Genomic DNA, 19,760 nt, shown 5'->3' with positions numbered 1-19,760 from the left:
CCCCCCCCCCCCCCAAAAAAAATTTTTTTAATTAATGATACTTCCACCTTTCAAGATTATTCACATGGGGAATTCCAACCAGTCATGGATCACAGAGTGAACAGGATAATTTTGTGCCATGGATTCCATCTAACAAGTTACTAGGCAGTAAAGGTAAAGGTAAAGGCAAAGGGACCCCTGACCATTAGGTCCATTCATGACCGACTCTGGGGTTGCGGCGCTTATCTCGCTCTATTGGCCGAGGGAGCCGGCGTACAGCTTCCAAGTCATGTGGCCAGCATGACAAAGCCGCTTCTGGCAAACCAGAGCAGTGCATGGAAACGCTGTTTACCTTTCCGCCGGAGCGGTACCTATTTATCTACTTGCACTTTGAGGTGCTTTCGAACTGCTAGAAAGCTAAAATCATGTGGATACAGGACTGCAATCTTGCGTCAGATTAAAGAGCCCATCTAGATCTCTGAACATTTTAGATCAGGGGTCAGCAAACTTTTTCAGCATTGTCCCTCAGATCTTGTGGGGGGCCGGACTATATTTGGGGGCGGAGAATTGAATGAATTCCTATGCCCCACAAATAACCCAGAGATGCATTTTAAATAAAAGCACACATTCTACTCATGTAAAAACACCAGGCAAGCCCCACAAATAACCCAGAGATGCATTTTAAATAAAAGGGCACATTCTACTCACGTAAAAACATGCTGATTCCCGGACTGTTTGTAGGCTGGATTTAGAAGGCGATTGGGCCGGATCTGTCCCCTGGGCCTTAGTTTGCCTACCCATGTTTTAGATCAGGCATCCCCAAACTGCGGCCCTCCAGATGTTTTGGCCTACAACTCCCATGATCCCTAGCTAACAGGGCCAGTGGTCAGGGATGATGGGAATTGTAGTCCAAAACATCTGGAGGGCCAAAGTTTGGGGATGCCTGTTTTAGATCGTGCAAGAAGTCCTAGATGGGGCACAATGATGTTAGCCAGCAACCTGGCATCAACAGTCAGGTTCTGAAGACCTTTTCACATCACACTATGGAATCTGAAGCAACCAAACAGCACAACCACAGAAACTACTTCTCTTTTGCAAGTAAAGGTAACCAGGTTTAGCAAGAATTGCCTCTTCACCAAGAGGCCACTGCAGACATGGCTTTCGGGGCAGGGCAAGGAGGTACAGCAGTGGCAGTGGGTGAATAATTCCATGGAGACTGGATCTACTGCCCATATGGATCCTGCTGCCCCAGGTGGTCACCTCACCTTGCCTCATGGGTGGGCTGGCCCTGGGTCTAGCCCATAGCCATTCTCTGCATCTCCTCCCTCCTCTGTGGTAGTGGCTCCAATCATGGATTTAATGGGACTTTGGTCTGAGGAAGCAAGGAAAACAATCTTCTCTTAAGTATATTTTTCCAATACTACACAGACAGAAGAAAGGAGATTTAGCCACAAAGGGTTCAAGAAGAATTGACTTTGGCCTCAAAGCAAATACAAGCTTTGACAATATTGTTCAGAATGCCACTTTTATAAAGCTAAACTCCTATGTACCAATGACACTTACAATCCTGAGCACCCTCTGCCCCACCAAGTTTGTTAAGGAAAAAAAGAAAAGCAAGCACTTGGGAAATCAATAAATCTTTAGATGTGCGTCATTATCATTTTTATGAGTTCGGTGAAATCACAGATGCTGTATCCTCTTCATTTGGGATAATTGCGTTGTTTGCATGCATCACGGGAATTAGAGTGGAATGACGGTAATTTATTGATTTGAACAAAAGGGCTTACCACTCATGTGGTAAAAACAAACAAAAGGGTATTGGCTGGTTTAAAAGCCAGATGTGCCCCCAAAATCCTGTCAATAACTGATGTTTCTAAGAACCATTTATTCTTAAGCAAAGACAATCTGCAAAGGGGGTTCTCTCAAGTTTCCCATGTTGGAGCAAGTTCATTGAGCTAAGGGGCAGGATCTCAAAAGATACAAGAACTGTGTATGATTATTCTTGAGCTCAAACCTGGCACTTTTTCTGTGGGCACGACCAGTGCTATTTTACTAGAAAAAGAGGTGACAGAAATCACAATGAACACCTCCTTTATTTTCTTAGAATGGCAATGGCACCCACCTGAGAGGTGCCAGAACTGAGTTCTGGCTGAAAAAAAAACCCCTAGGCATGGCATTGCTGATGTTGTCAAGGTCACAAGCTGACCTTTAAAAGCCCTAAATGACCTCGGTCCAGTAACCTGAAGGAGCGTCTCCAGCCCCATCATTCAGCCTGGACACTAAGGTCCAGCACTGAGGGCCTTCTGGCAGTTCCCTCACTGCGAGAAGTGAGGTTACAGGGAACCAGGCAGAGGGCCTTCTCGGTGGTGGCACCCGCCCTGTGGAACGCTCTCCTGTCAGATGTCAAGGAAATAAACAACTATCCGACTTTTAGAAGGCATCTGAAGGCAGCCCTTAAAGTTTTTAATGTTTTATTCTGTTTTTAATGTTCTGTTGAAAGCCACCCAGAATTTGTTCCCTTCAAAGAAATTAAGTACGTAACTCTGGCCTGACTGAGTTTAAACCTTTGTTTGTTTGTTTGCTGGAGACATAAGGGAAAACATACAGGCAATATTCAACCCAATTGCTCAGTAAGAAGTAAACCTGCTTCATCATTTCAGTGTTCTGAAAATGATAACAAAGGCCCTAGCATGATAGAAAGGCATTCATTTTAAAAAATTTTTTATTTTAAAATGGTTTGCATGTAACTTTAACACACAGTGGTGGATCCAAACTAAGGAAACTGTACTTCATTCCCATTGAGATCATTGGGCCAAGTGAGCCATGATGTAAGTAAACTCCATTGATTTCAATGGAAACTAAGAGAAATTAAAATGCATTGTGATCAGCTCTCTGTTTACTCATGAGTATTCTATCCTTTCTATGAATTGCTTTATCCAGCTGCACAAATCTTCCAATGGTGCTAAAATGTTGCCATACTCCCAAGATTCTCTTTTCTATTTCTCTCCCCCACAGCTCAGTTTTCTTCATTGAAAAACAGCCTTCAGCAGAGGGTATCTAGATTATTGAAGTGTGAATCTCCTTGCAAGCCTGGCAGTAATCCAAAATTCCTATTAATTTGGAATATAAGAGTCAATTTCATGGTTTAAGTCTCATGATGCAAGCCCACATTTCAACGCTGGTCAGAGATACCATGCTGTCTCGCAAATACTGTGGACTAATGCTCTGCACTGCTCAGAAATGATGGGCCTTTCCAACAAACCTTATCAGGGATTCTCACATAGCCACCCTATAGAATCAAGCAATGCCTAACAGTGACTGATGGATCTATTTTTGATGCCATTATTCTGTGACCAGAGTTGGTACAGTCAGGCTGATGAATTTTTATTCGGATGTCAGATGCTAGCTACACATCTGAATAATTATTCAGCCTGCAGGAAAGATGCATTAGTATCTGTCATGGCCCTTGGGGGGCTCTGTAGCTATCTGTTTTTGTTGCTGTTTCATTGTCACAGATTTTCAAGAATCCAAGCAAACTTTTTTTTCTTTTTAAAAATCTCTTTATTTATATTCTTTAAAATATTACAAAATAGAATCAAATAAACAGGAAAAAAGAACATACAGAAACATAAAGGATAATAACAGAAACATATAGAACATAAAATTCCAATCCAATAACCTTAACAAATAATAAATAAGAGCAAAGAAAGAAAAAACCAAAAACATAATTTACAAAGCAAATAAGACAAAACATAACAAAAACAAAAATTGACTTCCTAAAGTTTGTACACCGCTTCCCTTTATTTAACTTTCCCTTGTCTTGCTTTATCTGAATTATTATTTACATAGATTCTCTATATTTCCCTACTTACCTTTCAATTCAAGCAAATCACCAATTCAATATTCATATCCTCTTTGATCAAATAGTCCTCAACATGCTTCCATTCAACTTTACACTTCTGTTTGGGGATATTCCTAATTGCAGCAGTCATTTTGGCGAAGTTCATGAACTCTACCAGTTTTTCTTGCCATTCAAGGATCGTTGGGATTTTTTCACCCTTCCAGTTCTGGGCACTTCTGCGGATGCGTGCATGGCGGAACCCGGAAGTAAACACTTCCGGGTCCGCCGTGTTAATATCCTGAAAGAACGCAACCCGCAGCGGACGCAACCCGAGATACGACTGTATTACGGAGGTGGATCTTCGCTGCCCCTTAATGTTTTCCCATCAACCATCTAGTGTGGCTGTTAACAACTTGATAACTACCGTAAGAACATCCTAGTCTGATCTATCCCCCCCCATCTGGATCAATAGATGCAGCAAACAGCTTCAAACACAGTCACGGGTCCTTAAAGCATGCAAGCCCCACAGCAACGACCCTTTCTAAAAAGAAAGTAGAAGAAATCCGGAATTCTAGTCCCTACCATTCCTTCATTAATATGTTTTCCTGTCAATGGTGGTGATGTGAGGTCCTTAATATATCATTTAATATCTTCAGACCCACTGCTTCAGTACACGAAATTTTAAAGCCCTACGGACATGTTCCAGCAGCAAGTGAACCACTCATAAGTCTTTGACGCTGACCTAGCTAGGAAGGTCCAGGTGTCTTCTTATTATATGTTGATATATGAGGAGAAATGCACCACAATTGAGTGAATATATGGTATAGGTCCAGAGGTGGACGCGGGTGGCGCTGTGGGTTAAACCACAGAACCTAGGGCTGGCCGATCAGAAGGTCGGCGGTTAAAATTCCTGAGACGGGGTGAGCTCCTGTTGCTCGGTCCCAGCTCCTGCCAACCTAGCAGTTCGAAAGCACATCAGTGTGCAAGTAGATAAATAGGTACCGCTACAGCGGGAAGGTAAACGGTGTTTCTGTGTGCTGCTCTGGTTCGCCAGAAGCGGCTTTGTCATGCTGGCCACATGACCTGGAAGCTGTACGCCGGCTCCCACGGCCAATAACGCGAGATGAGCGCCATACCCCCAGAGTCAGGTCATGACTGGACCTAATGGCCAGGGCTCCCTTTACCTTTATGGTATAGGAGGAACTAGTCCTAGGCATATTTACTTGGGCAGGAGTGGGGAACCTCAGGCTCAGGAGTCAAATGCCCTTTGTATCTCCCACTCATGACTCTTCCCAGACCACACTCCTGGTTGGCCCTGCTTTGTTCCTTGATCGTTTTTGTCTGGCTAGAATGTCTCATCTCATCGAGTCATAGAGCTGGAAAGGACCTCGAGGGCCATCTAGTCCCAGTGGCATTGCTGGCAACATCAACCCTGCCATGTGGGAATCCCTTGCAGATGACCATAGTGCCTGGAGACAGGCAGTAAAGTTGTATAAACAAAGCTGTGGCCAGAGCAGAAAGGACTGCTGGGAGGAGAGCAGATAGAAGGAACGCCGTGATGCATCTGCAGCAGCACAACTGGATACATTCATCTGCCCCAGCTGCAACAAAACATCTCTCCCACATCAGTCTCTATAGGTGCTGCAACCGTCCAACAGCTTGAACTCACCCCAAAAGGCACACTCCTCCACTGTCTTCCGAGACAGATGGATGCCTGCAAATTATTTATATACTGAGTTCTGTAAAATCTATATTTATGCTATTTTTCTCTCATATACCTACCATGTCCATAATGTCTATGTGTTTTGTTTGTTTGTTGTTTTTCCTCTTTTTCTAAGATGTATATCTGTTGAATCTTTTTAAAAAATAAATAAATAAATGACAGAGCCACCCATTTCTACTCACAACAACTCTGTAACGTAGGTTAGGTGGAGAAGCAATGGTGGGCCCATGGTCACCCAATGAGCTTTGCAGCTGAGTGGGGATTTGGCCTTCCAGCATCTAGTCCAACACACTAAGTAGTTATTGGACCCCACTGGCTCTCAAATGAAGTTTGATGGGTAGGCTTATCCTTCAGATATCCTAGTTCTAAGCCACTTAGGGCTTTACATGTCATAACCTATAGAAATCACACAACAACTGAAGTTACTCCCGAGAAATTCACGTCCATATTTTTCAATCGAAGTTCCTTCCTCCCATGGCTGTAGGAGAAATAATTTTAGAAAATGTTGTGAGATAAGAACTGGATTACAGTCTTTTGTTTCACAGAGAAGGCCAAGCCCCTAGAGCTATATCATTTCTGTAAAGTGCTGGGTGTGTGCCTGGGGCTGAGGTTTTGAGAAGAAAGGAGCAGTTATTCCTGTTTGGTTGTTTCTAAACAAAATGATTTAATAGCAATAATAGTCGTTCCAGCAAAGGATTGTCCAGCAGCCAGCTGGAGGTAATAGCCCAAAACAAAGCAAAATTCCAGAATATTAGTTTCCCCCATCTGGCCATTAATCTGCAGGAAATGCACTGTGTGCTGTAATTGCTTTAATTAATCAAATGAACTCTGCACTTCAAAACTGGTATTCCTGGGTTTTTCAATTGAGACAGCTAATCCCATCAGGTATTTCAAAAGCAAAACCTTTCAGCAGTTCTTCACTCCTTCCAAGCCTGGGTAATGAATCGATAATTTCATTTTGAATGCAGAGCAGCTGAACGTGGGCAACAGATTTATACCTACAGCAATGTGATGCCCGAGTATAATGTTATTCGACATGTTTCTTGGATTTCCCAAGAAGGCTAATCCTACAGGAGGATACCCTCTCCTGGAGCTCGAAGAGCACCTCTGTAAAGCAGAACATACAGTCACCTTACAGCACGGGTGTTAAACACAAGGCCCGGGGGCCAAATCCGGCCCGCCAGACCTCGTCATGTGGCCCGCCGAGCGCCCCAGCCAGTGGGACCCAGCAGCGGGACCTTGCTGCTGAAGCGCTGCGCCGACAAACAGCTGGGGGCGGGGGGGGTAGAAAGGCGGCCAGAGCAGCGCTGCGTGGAGCGCCCCAAGCCACAGCAGGAGAAGGAGGAGGCAGCGCCGCACGGAGAGTCCCGAGCCTCTGTGACGCAGCAGTGCTCTGTAGCACTTTGAATCCTCCTCCTCCTGCCACGGCTCGGCGCCTGGAAACGGCTGCTGCTGCTGAAGCACAGACAAAGCACCCAGCAGCGCCGTGTGGAGGAGGAGGAGGATTCAAAGTGCTACAGAGCACTGCTGCGTCCCAGAGGCTCGGGACTCTCCGCACGGCGCTGCCGGGCACCGACCCGGCAAGCCGCCTCCACCTCCTCCTCTTGCCTCACCTCCTCCTCCTCCTGCCGCGGCTCAGCCTCATGAACATGAGCTCAGCAGTGGCTCAGCCTCACGAATGTGCAACTCTGAGGCTTTACGCACTTCTCCTAAAACGGACACCCGCTGCCTCACGCTGCACGGGAAATGCTTTTTGCCCCTGGGTCCCTTTGCGCTCTTTTCTGGCGCTGAATCAAGGCAGCGACCCCCCCCTTCCCTTTCTTTCTTCCCTTCTCTCATTCTTATTCTTTCTTTCCCTCTCCTTCCTTCCTTCTTTATCTCTGTCTTCTCTCCCTCTTTCTTTATATTTCCTTCTTTATTCCTTCTTTCCTACTCTTCTTTCTCTCACCTCTTTCCTTCCTCTCTCCCTCCTGCTCCCTCTTTTCTTCCTTCCTTCCTTCCTTCCTTCCTTCCTTCCGTCCTTCCCATCTTTCTTCCTCTCCCTCATTCTTATTCTTTCTTTCCCTCTACTTCCTTCCTTCTTTCTCCCTTTCCGTCTTCTCTCCCTCTTTCTTTTTCTTTCCTTCTTTATTCCCTTCCTCATTTCCTACTCTTCTTTCTCTCCCCTCTTTCCTTCCTTCCTCTCTCCCTCCCACTCCCTCTTTCCTTCCTTCCTTCCTCCCTCCCTCCCCTCCCCTCCCCTCCTCTCCCTCTCCCTCTCCCTCTCCTCAGAAACATAGGATGCTGCTTTATACTTCTGGCCCTTAAACCCTGGGACCAGGAGAGCAGCTGCAGTGAGTCAACCTCAGCCAGTCCCTTTGGTGAAGGGTGGTGGCTCACTGGCAGAACATCTGTCCTGCATGCAGAAGGACCCCAGCATCTCCAGGTACTAGTAGCTCTGCAAAGGTCCTGCATGAAAACCTAGCGAGCCTCCACCACCCAGTGCAGTTACCAAAAATCATTTTTCAATAAATTGTACAATAATTGTACATTTGAATATGTACTTGCCATTATTCTGACTATGTTTCTGCTTTCAGAGCTAGTTATTACTTACATTATTACAAAAAACAGTAATAATTGAATGCAGTGACAATAATTTATGATAATAAAGAGTGGACACATAGTCCTACAGATACAACCGGCCCTTTGAGGGTGACCAAACTGCTGATGCGGCCCCCAATGAATTTGAGTTTGACACCCCTGCCTTACAGGGCAGCAGGGGAGAAGAGAGGATGGTAATTTCATGAACTAAGATTACCGTTTTAGGATCCAGCCCCATGCCTAGGAAAGACTGTTGATGTATAAAATCATTCTGCTAAAAGTCCTGATTTAAATCTACAGCAGAATGCGTAGCTGCCAAGTTATCCATTTTTTTAAGGGATTTTCCCTTATGCTGAATAGGCTTCCTCGCGAGAAAAGGGAAAACTTGGCAGCTATGAGAATGGACTAAAACAACCTAATGCAATACACATGAGAAAGCGAGTAAACCCTGAACTACAAGCCAGTGATGAATTAGTGTGCAAAAAGCAAGTAAACTAGAAAATCCTGCAGCTTCAATCTCTACTCACTCATCTGGAAGCAAGTCCCATTGAAATAAATGGGACCCGTGTCTGAAAACATGTAGATGCCATCAAAAAGTAAATGGCATTTTCCATTCCAGGAGACACAAGACACAACTTTTCATGAATACTAAACTACGGAGAAAATTGACAGTGATCCCTGGAGAACAAAATACTGGATAGAAGAATATCCCCCCAACAACACGACAAAACTACCACCCACGACTGCTTCTGTATAATCATCCCACACAAGCCAGAAAACCTCCCTGGACTTGAGTGGAGTTCGGCTGATTTACAAACGCAAAGCCCATATCTTACTCAGACTCTTAGTCTGCCAATAGGTTGCAGACTGCAGTACTGAAATAGCCATTCTCATTTGCAGCACAGGGCGTTTGCTGATTGATGTCCCAGGCCATAAACTTGTCCACAATGAGGCGGGAACTGGGCTACAACTAATATGGGTGCAACCACCTATACAAATCTTCATTGTTGAATAGATAGGTCTTTTTCCTTTGCTCTTTCTTCCGAGGCTCTGCCTTTCTGTGTATATGATTCATTTATTTATTTTTGTCATAATATAGTGCTTGGTCTATTCTTCATGGTCTCTGATCTGGCTTCTTTTGTTTGGGCCAGAAGATAACCCAGTAGAAGATTCTTTAAGTACTTAGGACATAAGAAGAGCCTATTGGATCAGGCCAATGGACAATCAAGTCTAGCATCCAGCTCTCACAGTAGCCAGCTAGATGTCTATAGGAAGCCAGTAAGAAGGATCTGAGCACAACAGCAACTGAGACTTCCTGCTTCTTGTAGAGATGGACCATAGCCATCATAGCTAGCAGCCTTTGATGGATGACTAAAGCCACAGTTCTGGAAGATGCTTCCATTAAGAAAAATGCATCTCTTGAAATGTTTAGATTGTTTGCAACCTTCTTTACTGGTGTTCTGATCACAGTAAGGACTTGTGAGATAACACATGTCAGACAGAGTTTTATACATCAATAGCACGTTCTTCAATTATATTCCTAATCAATGCAGAGAATATAATAGGTGGCTTTAAAAAAAAACTAGTTTTGTGAGTGAAATATCGGTCTTAATCGTTTCCTCAGTTATTATTTCCTCAATAACATTAACCCTTGATTGGGTATCATATAGATTCAGCATAATGACTGTTGAATAACTCTGTCAATTTAAGCTTCTCGCAGTTTCTTATTTTTCCAGTCTTGTTCAGTTCTCCATATTTCCACATTTGATTGTGATTTGTTTTCAAAACTCTTGAAAATTCACCACCATTTTAGTGTGAATTTTCCCCCTTATGTATACAGGTTTTATGTAGTTCTGCTTAATATACATTTTTTTGCAAAGTGCATAATATAATGCATTTTTGTGATATTTTCATCTACTTCTGCATTTTTATGCAAACTTTCCCCCAGTAAATGCATATTTGTGCACATTGCTTTTGTACAAAATTCAGAGATATGCAAAGTTCAAAGGATGGCTCCATTTTGGTTCATGCACTGTTTCAGAAAGTGTGAATTATGGCAGGTTCCCCTTAAAATGTGAGCTGAAATGGATTTCTCCTCCCTCCTTAGATATGACATGAATGGATCTCTCAGTAGCCGAACCTTATTATATGTTTAACAGCGGTAAGAAGGAAAGGAAAAAGTCGAAAGGCATATCTGCTTCTTAAGTATATTCCAGCTGTTATCTTACCCAGCTAGGGACAGTATCTTAACATTTGTTGTGACAGCAAATAAGAGCTCAAGATCAGATGCCAGCACATCCTACAAGGATAATACTGCGCCGTACGAGGACTCTGTCGAATGTGTCAGCAGATAGTGTCTACTGCAATATTTAACACTGAAACTAACCTAATGTTGTGCTTAAGAGCAACTGAACAAACAGAGAGGACTAATATATATCCTGGAATTATGTCTTACCTTTTACTTTGGTCTCCAAGCTGCTTTTAGATAGCCAGGACACAGCATTACAGTAAGTCTGGAATGTTAACTGGTCATCATCCGTGACCGGAATTTGCTTTAACAACTGAAACAAACAGACAAACTTATTAAAAACCAAGGAGATAAATGATTTCTCTATCTTAAATATTTTTCTCCCTAAATTTCCATGCAGGGCCATCCATAACATTAGGCATAGTGAGGCAATCGCCTCAAAAGACAGGCGTTATGGGGCAGCAGCAGCAGCAGCCATCCAGCCACTCCTCCTGAGCCCCCTATTTGTTCCCCTCTGACAGAAGACACAGCTATGTGTGCCACATGGACTGTCCACTTTCCTGTACCCCCCCAAATATTAGCAAAAATGGAGATTGGTACTGAGCGATGCATTGTGTATCGATAACATTGTTTTCCATGCAAAGCAAGACGCTCATTGCAATACAAATATTTGCATTCTCCATTGGCTACATGCTCAGGATTGATGAACACAGTTTTTGCTATAATACACATATAACTAACAATTAAGCTCTTTTTATTTTGGAGATTTATAGCATCATCACTGTGTAAGCGTATGGCACTTCACAGAATAACCGCAAGGAGGAGGAGGAGGAGGAGGAGGAAGGAAGGAAGGAAGGATATAGGGAGATTTTCCTATATGCATCAGCTGCAGCCCGGTTATTAATAGCGGCCAGGTGGAAGGGGGACACGCTCCCAACACTCAAAGAGTGGCAAAGTAAATTGTCAGATATGGTAGAGCTGGCTCAGTTAACAGATAACTTAAGGGGAGTTATGAAACAGATGTTTACTAAAAAATGGGACGTGCTTAGGAGATATCTGCAAGAGAGAAATGGACATTCTGTAATTTCCATGGCAGCCTTAGAATGACTGGCTTTTAAAGTAATATTAGAACCTATAAGAATTGTCGGTATGATCGGATTTAATGATGTACAAAAGAGATTATAAGAGGACGAAGAGAAAAGTATGTACTTCGCAAAAAAAGAAGAGTTGCGCTATGGGAGGTGACGGGAAGTCAACAGGATAATAATAATGTAAACAAATTTGTTGTCTGTTGTTTAATGATAATTTTTATTTTTGTGAGATGACAGTGGACTTATGTATTTTAGTTTGAAATATTTGTTCTGTTTGTTTTGCTGTAAAAATTAATAATAATTTTAAAAAAACGGGGAAAAAAACGGAAGGAGGCAGGGCCCAAGCCTCAGAAGCTCAGAGTGTGGATCTCTGTTCTTCCTGGTTCTCCCTCATAGCATGAGAATGAAAACAATACCTGCCAATTTATTCTATGTGAAGTGATTAGCAGCAGCTTTGACTGTTGCACCAGTTATGTTTTGCACATGCATTCCCCTTGCCACAGGAGGGAGCACTAGAATCAAATTTTAAGCAAGCAACATTTCCTGCCTCTTTGCTTCCTTTGATTAAATAGGTTAACCAAATATATTAATAAGCACCAGGCAGTCAATCGTAACTGACTTCAAAACATAATTATTTATATTACTTGACAATTAACAGCTCTTTCTTCTCTAATCATGTTTCAGAATATAAAAATATGGTTACTTATACTTCTTAATTTCCCATCCCACTTTTCTTCCAAAGAAAATTCTCTTGCTCAGTCACAGTTTGGAGATGGGTTTTCCTTACATTTCGCTATTACTTTGACCAAAAATATCAGGCTGGCTGTAATAAAAAATGTCCCGTTTTCATACTTTCATTGCAATTAGCTTCTCCCAAAAGAGACATTCTACCTGTTGCAGAAATACCACTTGTGAAGTCCAATCATATCATTTATTGCCTCATAAATAAACCTTCTTCTATATAGAGATATATGTTTATTTTCACAGAACACTGTCTATTTTACAGTGGTTTTTTTAATTAAAAAAATTGTAACCTACCCTGGAACCTTATGGTGAAGGGTGGGTAAGAAATGTTCTCCTGTGGGGCATCCAGGGCCAAGCAAGGTTTCCCCCCTCCTGTTTAAAATCCCAAAAAAACTTTCTTTAAAAAGCAGGAAGTGGAAGTGTTATCTAGGCATTTAGTTCAATAGATGCAAGTATTCAAGCTGTATGATCTCTTCATTCAAAACATAAAAGAAAACAAGACTTTTTTTCATTAAAAAAAAAACTAAACTCCACCCTGTTGGAGGCGAGTGGAGGAGGTATGAGTATCATATGCCTCCCTGAATAACAGTTTGTTTTTGTTTAGTCATTTAGTCGTGTCCGACTCTTCGTGACCCCATGGACCAGAGCACGCCAGGCACTCCTGTCTTGCACTGCCTCCTGCAGTTTGGTCAAACTCATGTTCGTAGCTTCGAGAACACTGTCCAACCATCTTTTCCTCTGTCGTCCCCTTCTCCTAGTGCCCTCAATCTTTCCCAACATCAGGGTCTTTTCCAGGGAGTCTTCTCTTCTCATGAGGTGGCCAAAGTATTGGAGCCTCAGCTTCAGGATCTGTCCTTCCAGTGAGCACTCAGGGCTGATTTCCTTAAGAATGGATAGGTTTGATCTTCTTGCAGTCCATGGGACTCTCAAGAGTCTCCTCCAGCACCATAATTCAAAAGCATCAATTCTTCGGCGATCAGCCTTCTTTATGGTCCAGCTCTCACTTCCATACATCACTGCTGGGAAAACCATAGCTTTAACTATACAGACCTTTGTCGGCAATGTGATGTCTCTGCTTAATAAAGTCTAAAAGTCTCTAGGAGGCTTTTCTCCATCTTTTTCGACATGATCTTTTTCTCCATCATTTTTGACATGATCGGAGAACAAAAAGCAGGAATAGGACTGCGACCACAGAATTCCAAGTAGAAGCTTGAATCTGAATTCCCCTGGAATGAAGAATCCAGCCCTGAAACAATGAAAGCCTTTGGGGAAAGGTGACCACCCACCTCTTATGGCAGAAGCTAATCTTGCAAGTCCATAGAGATGGCGAGAGGGGAAGCTTCTGCAAAGCGAACAAGGGAAGCTTATTCAAAGATGAGGATTCCATTCTCCGTATTACTCGCATTTGGTTTGAATGAAATACAGTAAATGTTGAGCCATTAGTTAAGTCAGGAAGGCTTACATCTTCCTAAGGTTGTCTAGGTGACAACAGAACACAAATGAGAAGGAGGACACACACATTTTCCTGGCTCCCAAACTGGCTGTTGAGCTCTACAGTAGCCATGACAAGCAAGCCGGGAGCATAACATTTGTTGTTCTTTAGTCGTTTAGTCGCTTCCGACTCTTTATGACCCCATGGACCAGACCACGCCATTGCTGTCAAGTTTTCGCTTTTCTCGCGAGGAAGCCTATTTTGCATAAGGGAATTTCCCTTTTAAAAAGGGAGAAGTTGACAGCTATGGACCACGCCAGGCACTCCTGTCTTCCGCTGCCTCCCGCAGTTTGGTCAGACTCATGTTCGTAGCGTCAAGAACACTGTCCAACCATCTCATCCTCTGTCATCCCCTTCTCCTTGTGCCCTCAATCTTTCTCAACATCAGGGTCTTTTCCAGGGAGTCTTCTCTTCTCATGAGGTGGCCAAAGTATTGGAGCCTCAGCTTCAGGATCTGTCCTTCCAGTGAGCACTCAGGGCTGATTTCCTTCAGAATGGATAGGTTTGATCTCCTTGCAGTCCATGGGACTCTCAAGAGTTTCCTCCAGCACCATAATTCATAACATATACCCTTTCTAATCTAATGCTATTTGAAGGAGGTAAAGAGGTAAGTCTCACCTCATGCCATTCTAATTCATGTGTGGCTTGGCTTATTCTCTGTTGCAATGCAAGCAACTGTTCACTATCACGAAGTGAAATTCACAATTTCTGCACGACAGAAATAAGAATGGTCCTTTCCCTAGTAAACAAACTCTCTGTGTACCGATTTTTAGACTTTGTTCTTTCACAGCAGATGGAATCGTGTTGAAACCCCTTAAGGCTGGAACATCTTATAAATATACAATTGATCCAACAGCTTTGAAATGTGGTTGCTCTTCTGCATGACCTTGATTTGCGGCAGGTTTATGGAATTATGAACCTGTGGAAAAGTTCAACTATGTTATTTCCGATATCTTTGTTTTCCATTGCAGGGTGGATCTGTAGGCTGATTGGCTCTGGAGCTTTATCTGTATCTCTAGAAAGAAACAACTTCTTGGCTTCACAGACAGCAAAGCAATTATAAATTCCTCAGACTCTAATTAAAAACCAGATAGGTTTCCAAAACACTATTAAAGACACACTAGGGGAATAAGGATTTCAATTTATTGTCATGAATATCAAGCTCGTTTCCTTATTAGCTGCAAAGCAGTGAAGAGTAAATGTTCGATAGGCAAAGCATTCTGTTTAACAATGGTTAAAAAAATGTACCCCAACAAGAAAATGGTGTTTTGCAATTTGTGCCTTCTTTCCACTGAAATATATCTACGGTAAATGAATCTGCACTAATGAGAAATGTTTCCCATTAGGAGACACCATAATCTGCAAACAAGTGGCAGGCATGTCGCATCTTGTGTAGGTTTATCTTTTTCGCTGTATGTTTTCAAAATCTATGCATATTAATTTTGATTTATGAGCTGAGTTCTTACACTGGATACCTCCTTGGAATTGTTCATTCCATTTGACTGGTAACTATCTAGTTCATTAATGCCCCTCTCCTCCCATGCTAAATGCTGTAGGACAGACTCGTCCAACTCCTGTGATCTACTCCCAGTATAGAAGAAGAAGAAGAGTTTGGTTTTGATATCCCACTTTATCACTACCCTAAGGAGTCTCAAAGCGGCTAACATTCTCCTTTCCCTTCCTCCCCCACAAGAAACACTCTGTGAGGTGAGTGGGGCTGAGAGACTTCAGAGAAGTGTGACTAGCCCAAGGTCACCCAGCAGCTGCATGTGGAGGAGCGGGGAAGCGAACCCGGTTTCCCAGATTATGAGTCTACCGCTCATAACCACTACACCACACTGGCTCTCGTATAAAAAAAAAACTGGCAGTGATCTACGCATTGTCATTGAGGATTGACCAGAGTTGTTCACCTTTTCTTGGGGAGAGCAGAGTTCTTAAACTTTTTTGGGGGAGAGCAGAGTTGTTGAGCTTTTTTTTTCCGGGAGGACGGTATATTTTTAAGGGGGGATAACATATCGGTACACCGCTCACCTCATTCACAAAACACCAACAAACAACATCGACTGATTGAACATCTCTGCTGTATGCATGTGCAACTGTCAAATCTTCCCCCCTGAGGAGATATAGATGCCCACCATGTCAACTTATGGAAGCGGGTGGGGAACAGAAGGAACAGCAGCTATGGCAATGGGGAATGCTCTCAAGTTTGCTTGGATCCTAAATCCCATACTCTTGCCTTACTGTGCATGAGCTAGAGCCCCCACATTATCATGCCACATTTTCTTGTTCCTTCCGCAACTCCTGGCTCATTTACTGCTAGTAAGTGAACTGCATCCACTTTGAAATATTCAAGATAATCGCCCCATTTATCTGGTCACATCTAAAAATGAAACTGAGATGAGTTAAGACCCTTTCATGGTTCTGAGGATTTGCTCCACACTTTAAAGTCCACATCAGATTTATTTATTATTTTAAAATGTTTGTGATCCAGATTTATACTTAGAGCTAAGAAGGATATTTTTAAATAGCAAATTTAACAAACAAATAAAAATATTTCTTATTGTGCTCACCTAGAGTGGAAACCTCTGATAAACCAGTAGATTCTACAAACAAATCACTGATGTTAAGGTAAAATTGTTGGCCTGTTTCTAAAAGAATTGTAATTTAAATATGTGGTTTTATAACATAGCTGCCAAGTTTTCCCTTTTCTCGCAAGGAAGCCTATTCAGCATAAGGGAAAATCCCTTTAAAAAAGGGATAACTTGGCAGCTATGTTTTATAATCAGGCAACACATTTGCAATGGATCAGCTAAGTCAGCTTTCGAAAGCAGTTCCTAGTTCTTTAACAATGGACAAAGATTATTTTGTGTGTATGTGTTATAATATTCCAGTCCAGATATTTTAAAGGGACACTGATAAAATGATGTTCCCTTTGAGGCTCTCATGTCTTAAGTATAATTAAGACATTATGCAATAACAGGCTATTCTGCAGTTGTCTCGTTTTAATAAGGGGAGAGATTTTTATTGTTTATAGTCAATTATTAATAGCAGTGGAACTAACCAGAGTAGGTCAACTGGCAATCACTGCCTCTGATTATTATTTCATCTGGCTACAAACATTCATGCTTGGTTTTTAACTCTCTTAATAAAAATATGTTCCCTGTCCTGGCTAAAATGACCCACTGTCTCTTCTTTCTGAAGGCTATTGTCTACTGGGGAGCAAAGCCAACACGGTGATGACCCTTAGGTTTAAAACACACTGCTTTAAACTAGGCTGTTTTTTTTTCTAGACTGCAGCTTCTCTGCAGCCAATAGAACTTTATCGGGGCCAAGTGAATGGGCAGAGAACACTGTAAAGCATGTTGCAGGGCTGTGGCGTCATTGAAGCTGAGCAGCTGTGGACCTAATCAGTGCCTGGATAGGGGACCACTGGGAGCCTCACATAAGTTGCTTTGAGAGCAAAAGTTGGAAAGAGCAGGGGGGCTTCTGCAAAAAAACAAAAAACAAACAAACCCATGATGAGCTCCCCCAACCTCCCTAACTGTTTAGTTGAGCTTATTCATCCTTCTAACATCATTACAATGTCCATGTCCTGGCTTTGCTTCAGTATCTGCTGCTGGTGCCAAAGGCAGGAAAACATAGAGTGCAACATTTGACAGATGGGAAGCTGCCTTGTACAGAATGAGACATTGCTCATGTAGCTCAGGACATCTCCAGGGTTCACAGGAAAATGCTCAGATGTAACCAGGGACCTACTGTGCCACTGAGCTATAACCCTTCCCTAATGACTATTTCTGCTAGAATTGTCCAAGGAAGGGCAGTATTCGAGTACAAAAGAAAAGGTAAAACTGTGAACCCCTAGGGGTAATTGTTAGTAGAAGTGGCTTGGGTAAAATAGGCTGACTCCAGAAAGTGAAGAAGTTGGCAAACTTTATAAGCGGGTAGGCTGAACAAAACTCTAGCAGTAAGATTGCTATAAATAAGAACGTACAGAGTTGTCTGGTTAGCAGTCAGGGAGAAGCCTAATTTGCTCTGCTCTGCTAAAAATAAATGAATGTATTACTGCAACTAGAACATACTGGACATTTTTTTATACTCAAGAAACTCAGGCTGAAGGAAACTTCTTTGGCTTTCCCCCGGGAGCTCTTAATTAGCTGTCAATTAGCTCAACCGCCATGAGTGACTATTGCAATTGCACCAACTAGCAGCTTTAACACTCTAAGAAGAAACGAACTCTTAGCTTACATTTTGATCCCTTGGCATTGCCATTCCAAGATAATAACAATCAAAATACAGTGACTAAGTTAGATCCATTCATTTCAATAAGTCTACTCTGAGTAAAATAAAAAAATTCCTTCAGTAGCACCTTAAAGACCAACTAAGTTTATATTTTGGTATGAGCTTTTGTGTGCATGCACACTTCTTCAGATACACTAGAAACAGAAGTGTCAGACCCTATATATATACAGAGGGTGGTGGGGGTGGGTGGGAATGGGTGATGGGCTGATGGGAGTGGTAAACCTGTAGATGGCTGTTAATGGCTGCTGATGGCTGCAATTAGTCCTGGGCTGAGGTGCTAAAGAAAGCTTGATCATGCATAATGAGATAAGAATCCGATGTCTCTATTCATCCCAGGTGCTTCCATGGTTTTAAGCTTGGTAATGATTTCCAATTCAGCAACTTCTCTTTCCAGTCTGTTCCTGAAATTTCTCTGTAATAAAACAGCTGCTTTGAGATCTTGTATAGAATGTCCTGGGAGATTGAAGTGTTCTCCTACTGGTTTTTCAGTCTTATGGTTCCTGATGTCAGATTTATGTCCATTTATCCTTTGGCGTAGGGTTTGGCCTGTTTGTCCAATATAGAGAGCTGAAGGGCACCGTTAAGGTGCTACTGAAGGAATTTTTTTATTTTGCTTCAACTCAGACCAACACGGCTACCTACCTGTAACTATTTACTCTGAGTAAAAGTTAACTGAATATCACCCAATGTTTTCTTCTTCCATCCCCCCTTTATTAAAAACAGCTTTTCCGTTTCATTTTATACCATTATACCTTGCCCTTAAATACAAAACTTTCCCAGGAAGGCTGACAAAATAATGAACATATATATGAAGACAAATCGAAGAAGAAGAAGAAGAAGAAGAAGAAGAAGAAGAAGAAGAAGAAGAAGAAGAAGAAGAAGAAGGAGTGAAACAGTAGGATAAAAACAATAACCTACCATCAGTTGAACAAATCATTACAAGGGAAATGCTAGGGAAAATAAGATGGTTTTTGCCTGGTACTGAAAGGGCATGGAGGCTGCCAAGCATGTCTCCCCTGGGAGAGCATTCTAGAAGTGGGACACCCACAACTGAAAAATGAATGCAAGAAAAAAGATTTGCAGTTGCTACTCTGTTGAGCCTGGAGCCAAAAACCTGAACAGCCAACCGAAGCCAATGTTGTTCTGAAAGAAGGCATGCCTAGCCGTGACGTAAGTTTTCTGGGCACCTCTTTTGCAGTGACATGTCTATCAAGTGTGTGAGATTCCTAATGATCGTCTGGACGACTTTCCTTTCTCCCCTTGCTTATTGTTGGGCAGGCCTTATCCAAGAGAAAGAGCAGGAAAGTTCACGCAGGAGCTGCTGGTTGTACCTTCTGGCCAAAAGGACTGTTGGTTTGCAGGAGGCGCATTTGAGGCAAGTTCCCCTTCTGGTCTGGCTGCAACATAAGGAACCTGCTCCAGCATCTTTGAACCTCTGGCACTGGCACTGTTGAGAGAAAGAAGGCAAATAAAATATTAACCGTGCATACACCCCAGGCATTTATTTATTTTTAATTACATGTAACATTGTGGATATGCCAAATATGTGTTATACAGCTATGCTGGTAGCTCAGGTAGCTGTGATTGGCTGCAGCACCCTGTTGAATGTATAATAACCAGATTTACTACTATGTATAGGAGGTGGACGTCCTCAAATCTCAAAACCCTAAGCTTACCATATTTGCACTAAAAGCAAAGAGAGGAGTCTCTGGGTCTCTCTGACCTTTGAGGATCTCCTTAGGCCATGAAATTTCCCCAAGCCA

General features: G+C 42.5%; 1 protein-coding gene across 14 annotated transcripts in view; it reads right to left on the bottom strand.

Moving 5' to 3' along the window:
* LOC132591255 (uncharacterized) overlaps positions 1-19,760 on the bottom strand; it is a 119,251-nt gene that overhangs the window by 88,524 nt on the left and 10,967 nt on the right. For 3 of the 14 annotated variants that reach the window (XR_015947354.1, XR_015947355.1, XM_088659012.1), the window contains exons 3-4: positions 19,329-19,444; positions 10,579-10,684 (exon numbers count right to left, since the gene is read on the bottom strand). Coding sequence is in view for 6 of the 14 variants with exons in the window: in XM_088659011.1 (XP_088515137.1) it covers positions 6,571-6,650; positions 10,579-10,684; positions 15,730-15,811; positions 19,329-19,444 (384 nt within the window). In the remaining 8 variants the exon portion in view is untranslated. Of the gene's footprint in view, positions 1-1,244; positions 1,352-1,374; positions 6,022-6,182; positions 6,476-6,496; positions 6,651-10,578; positions 10,685-15,729; positions 15,812-19,328; positions 19,445-19,760 lie in introns of those variants that run through there. The other 11 variants (XR_015947350.1, XR_015947351.1, XR_015947352.1 and 8 more) reach the window with 9 other exon arrangements.

The sequence above is a fragment of the Zootoca vivipara genome, chromosome 15 (genome assembly GCF_965207765.1).
Source record: "Zootoca vivipara chromosome 15, rZooViv2.hap1.1, whole genome shotgun sequence".
NCBI classification, from domain to species: Eukaryota; Metazoa; Chordata; class Lepidosauria; order Squamata; family Lacertidae; genus Zootoca; species Zootoca vivipara.
The sequence above is the reverse complement of the archived record's forward strand: the minus strand, read 5'-3'. Positions and strand labels throughout refer to the sequence as shown.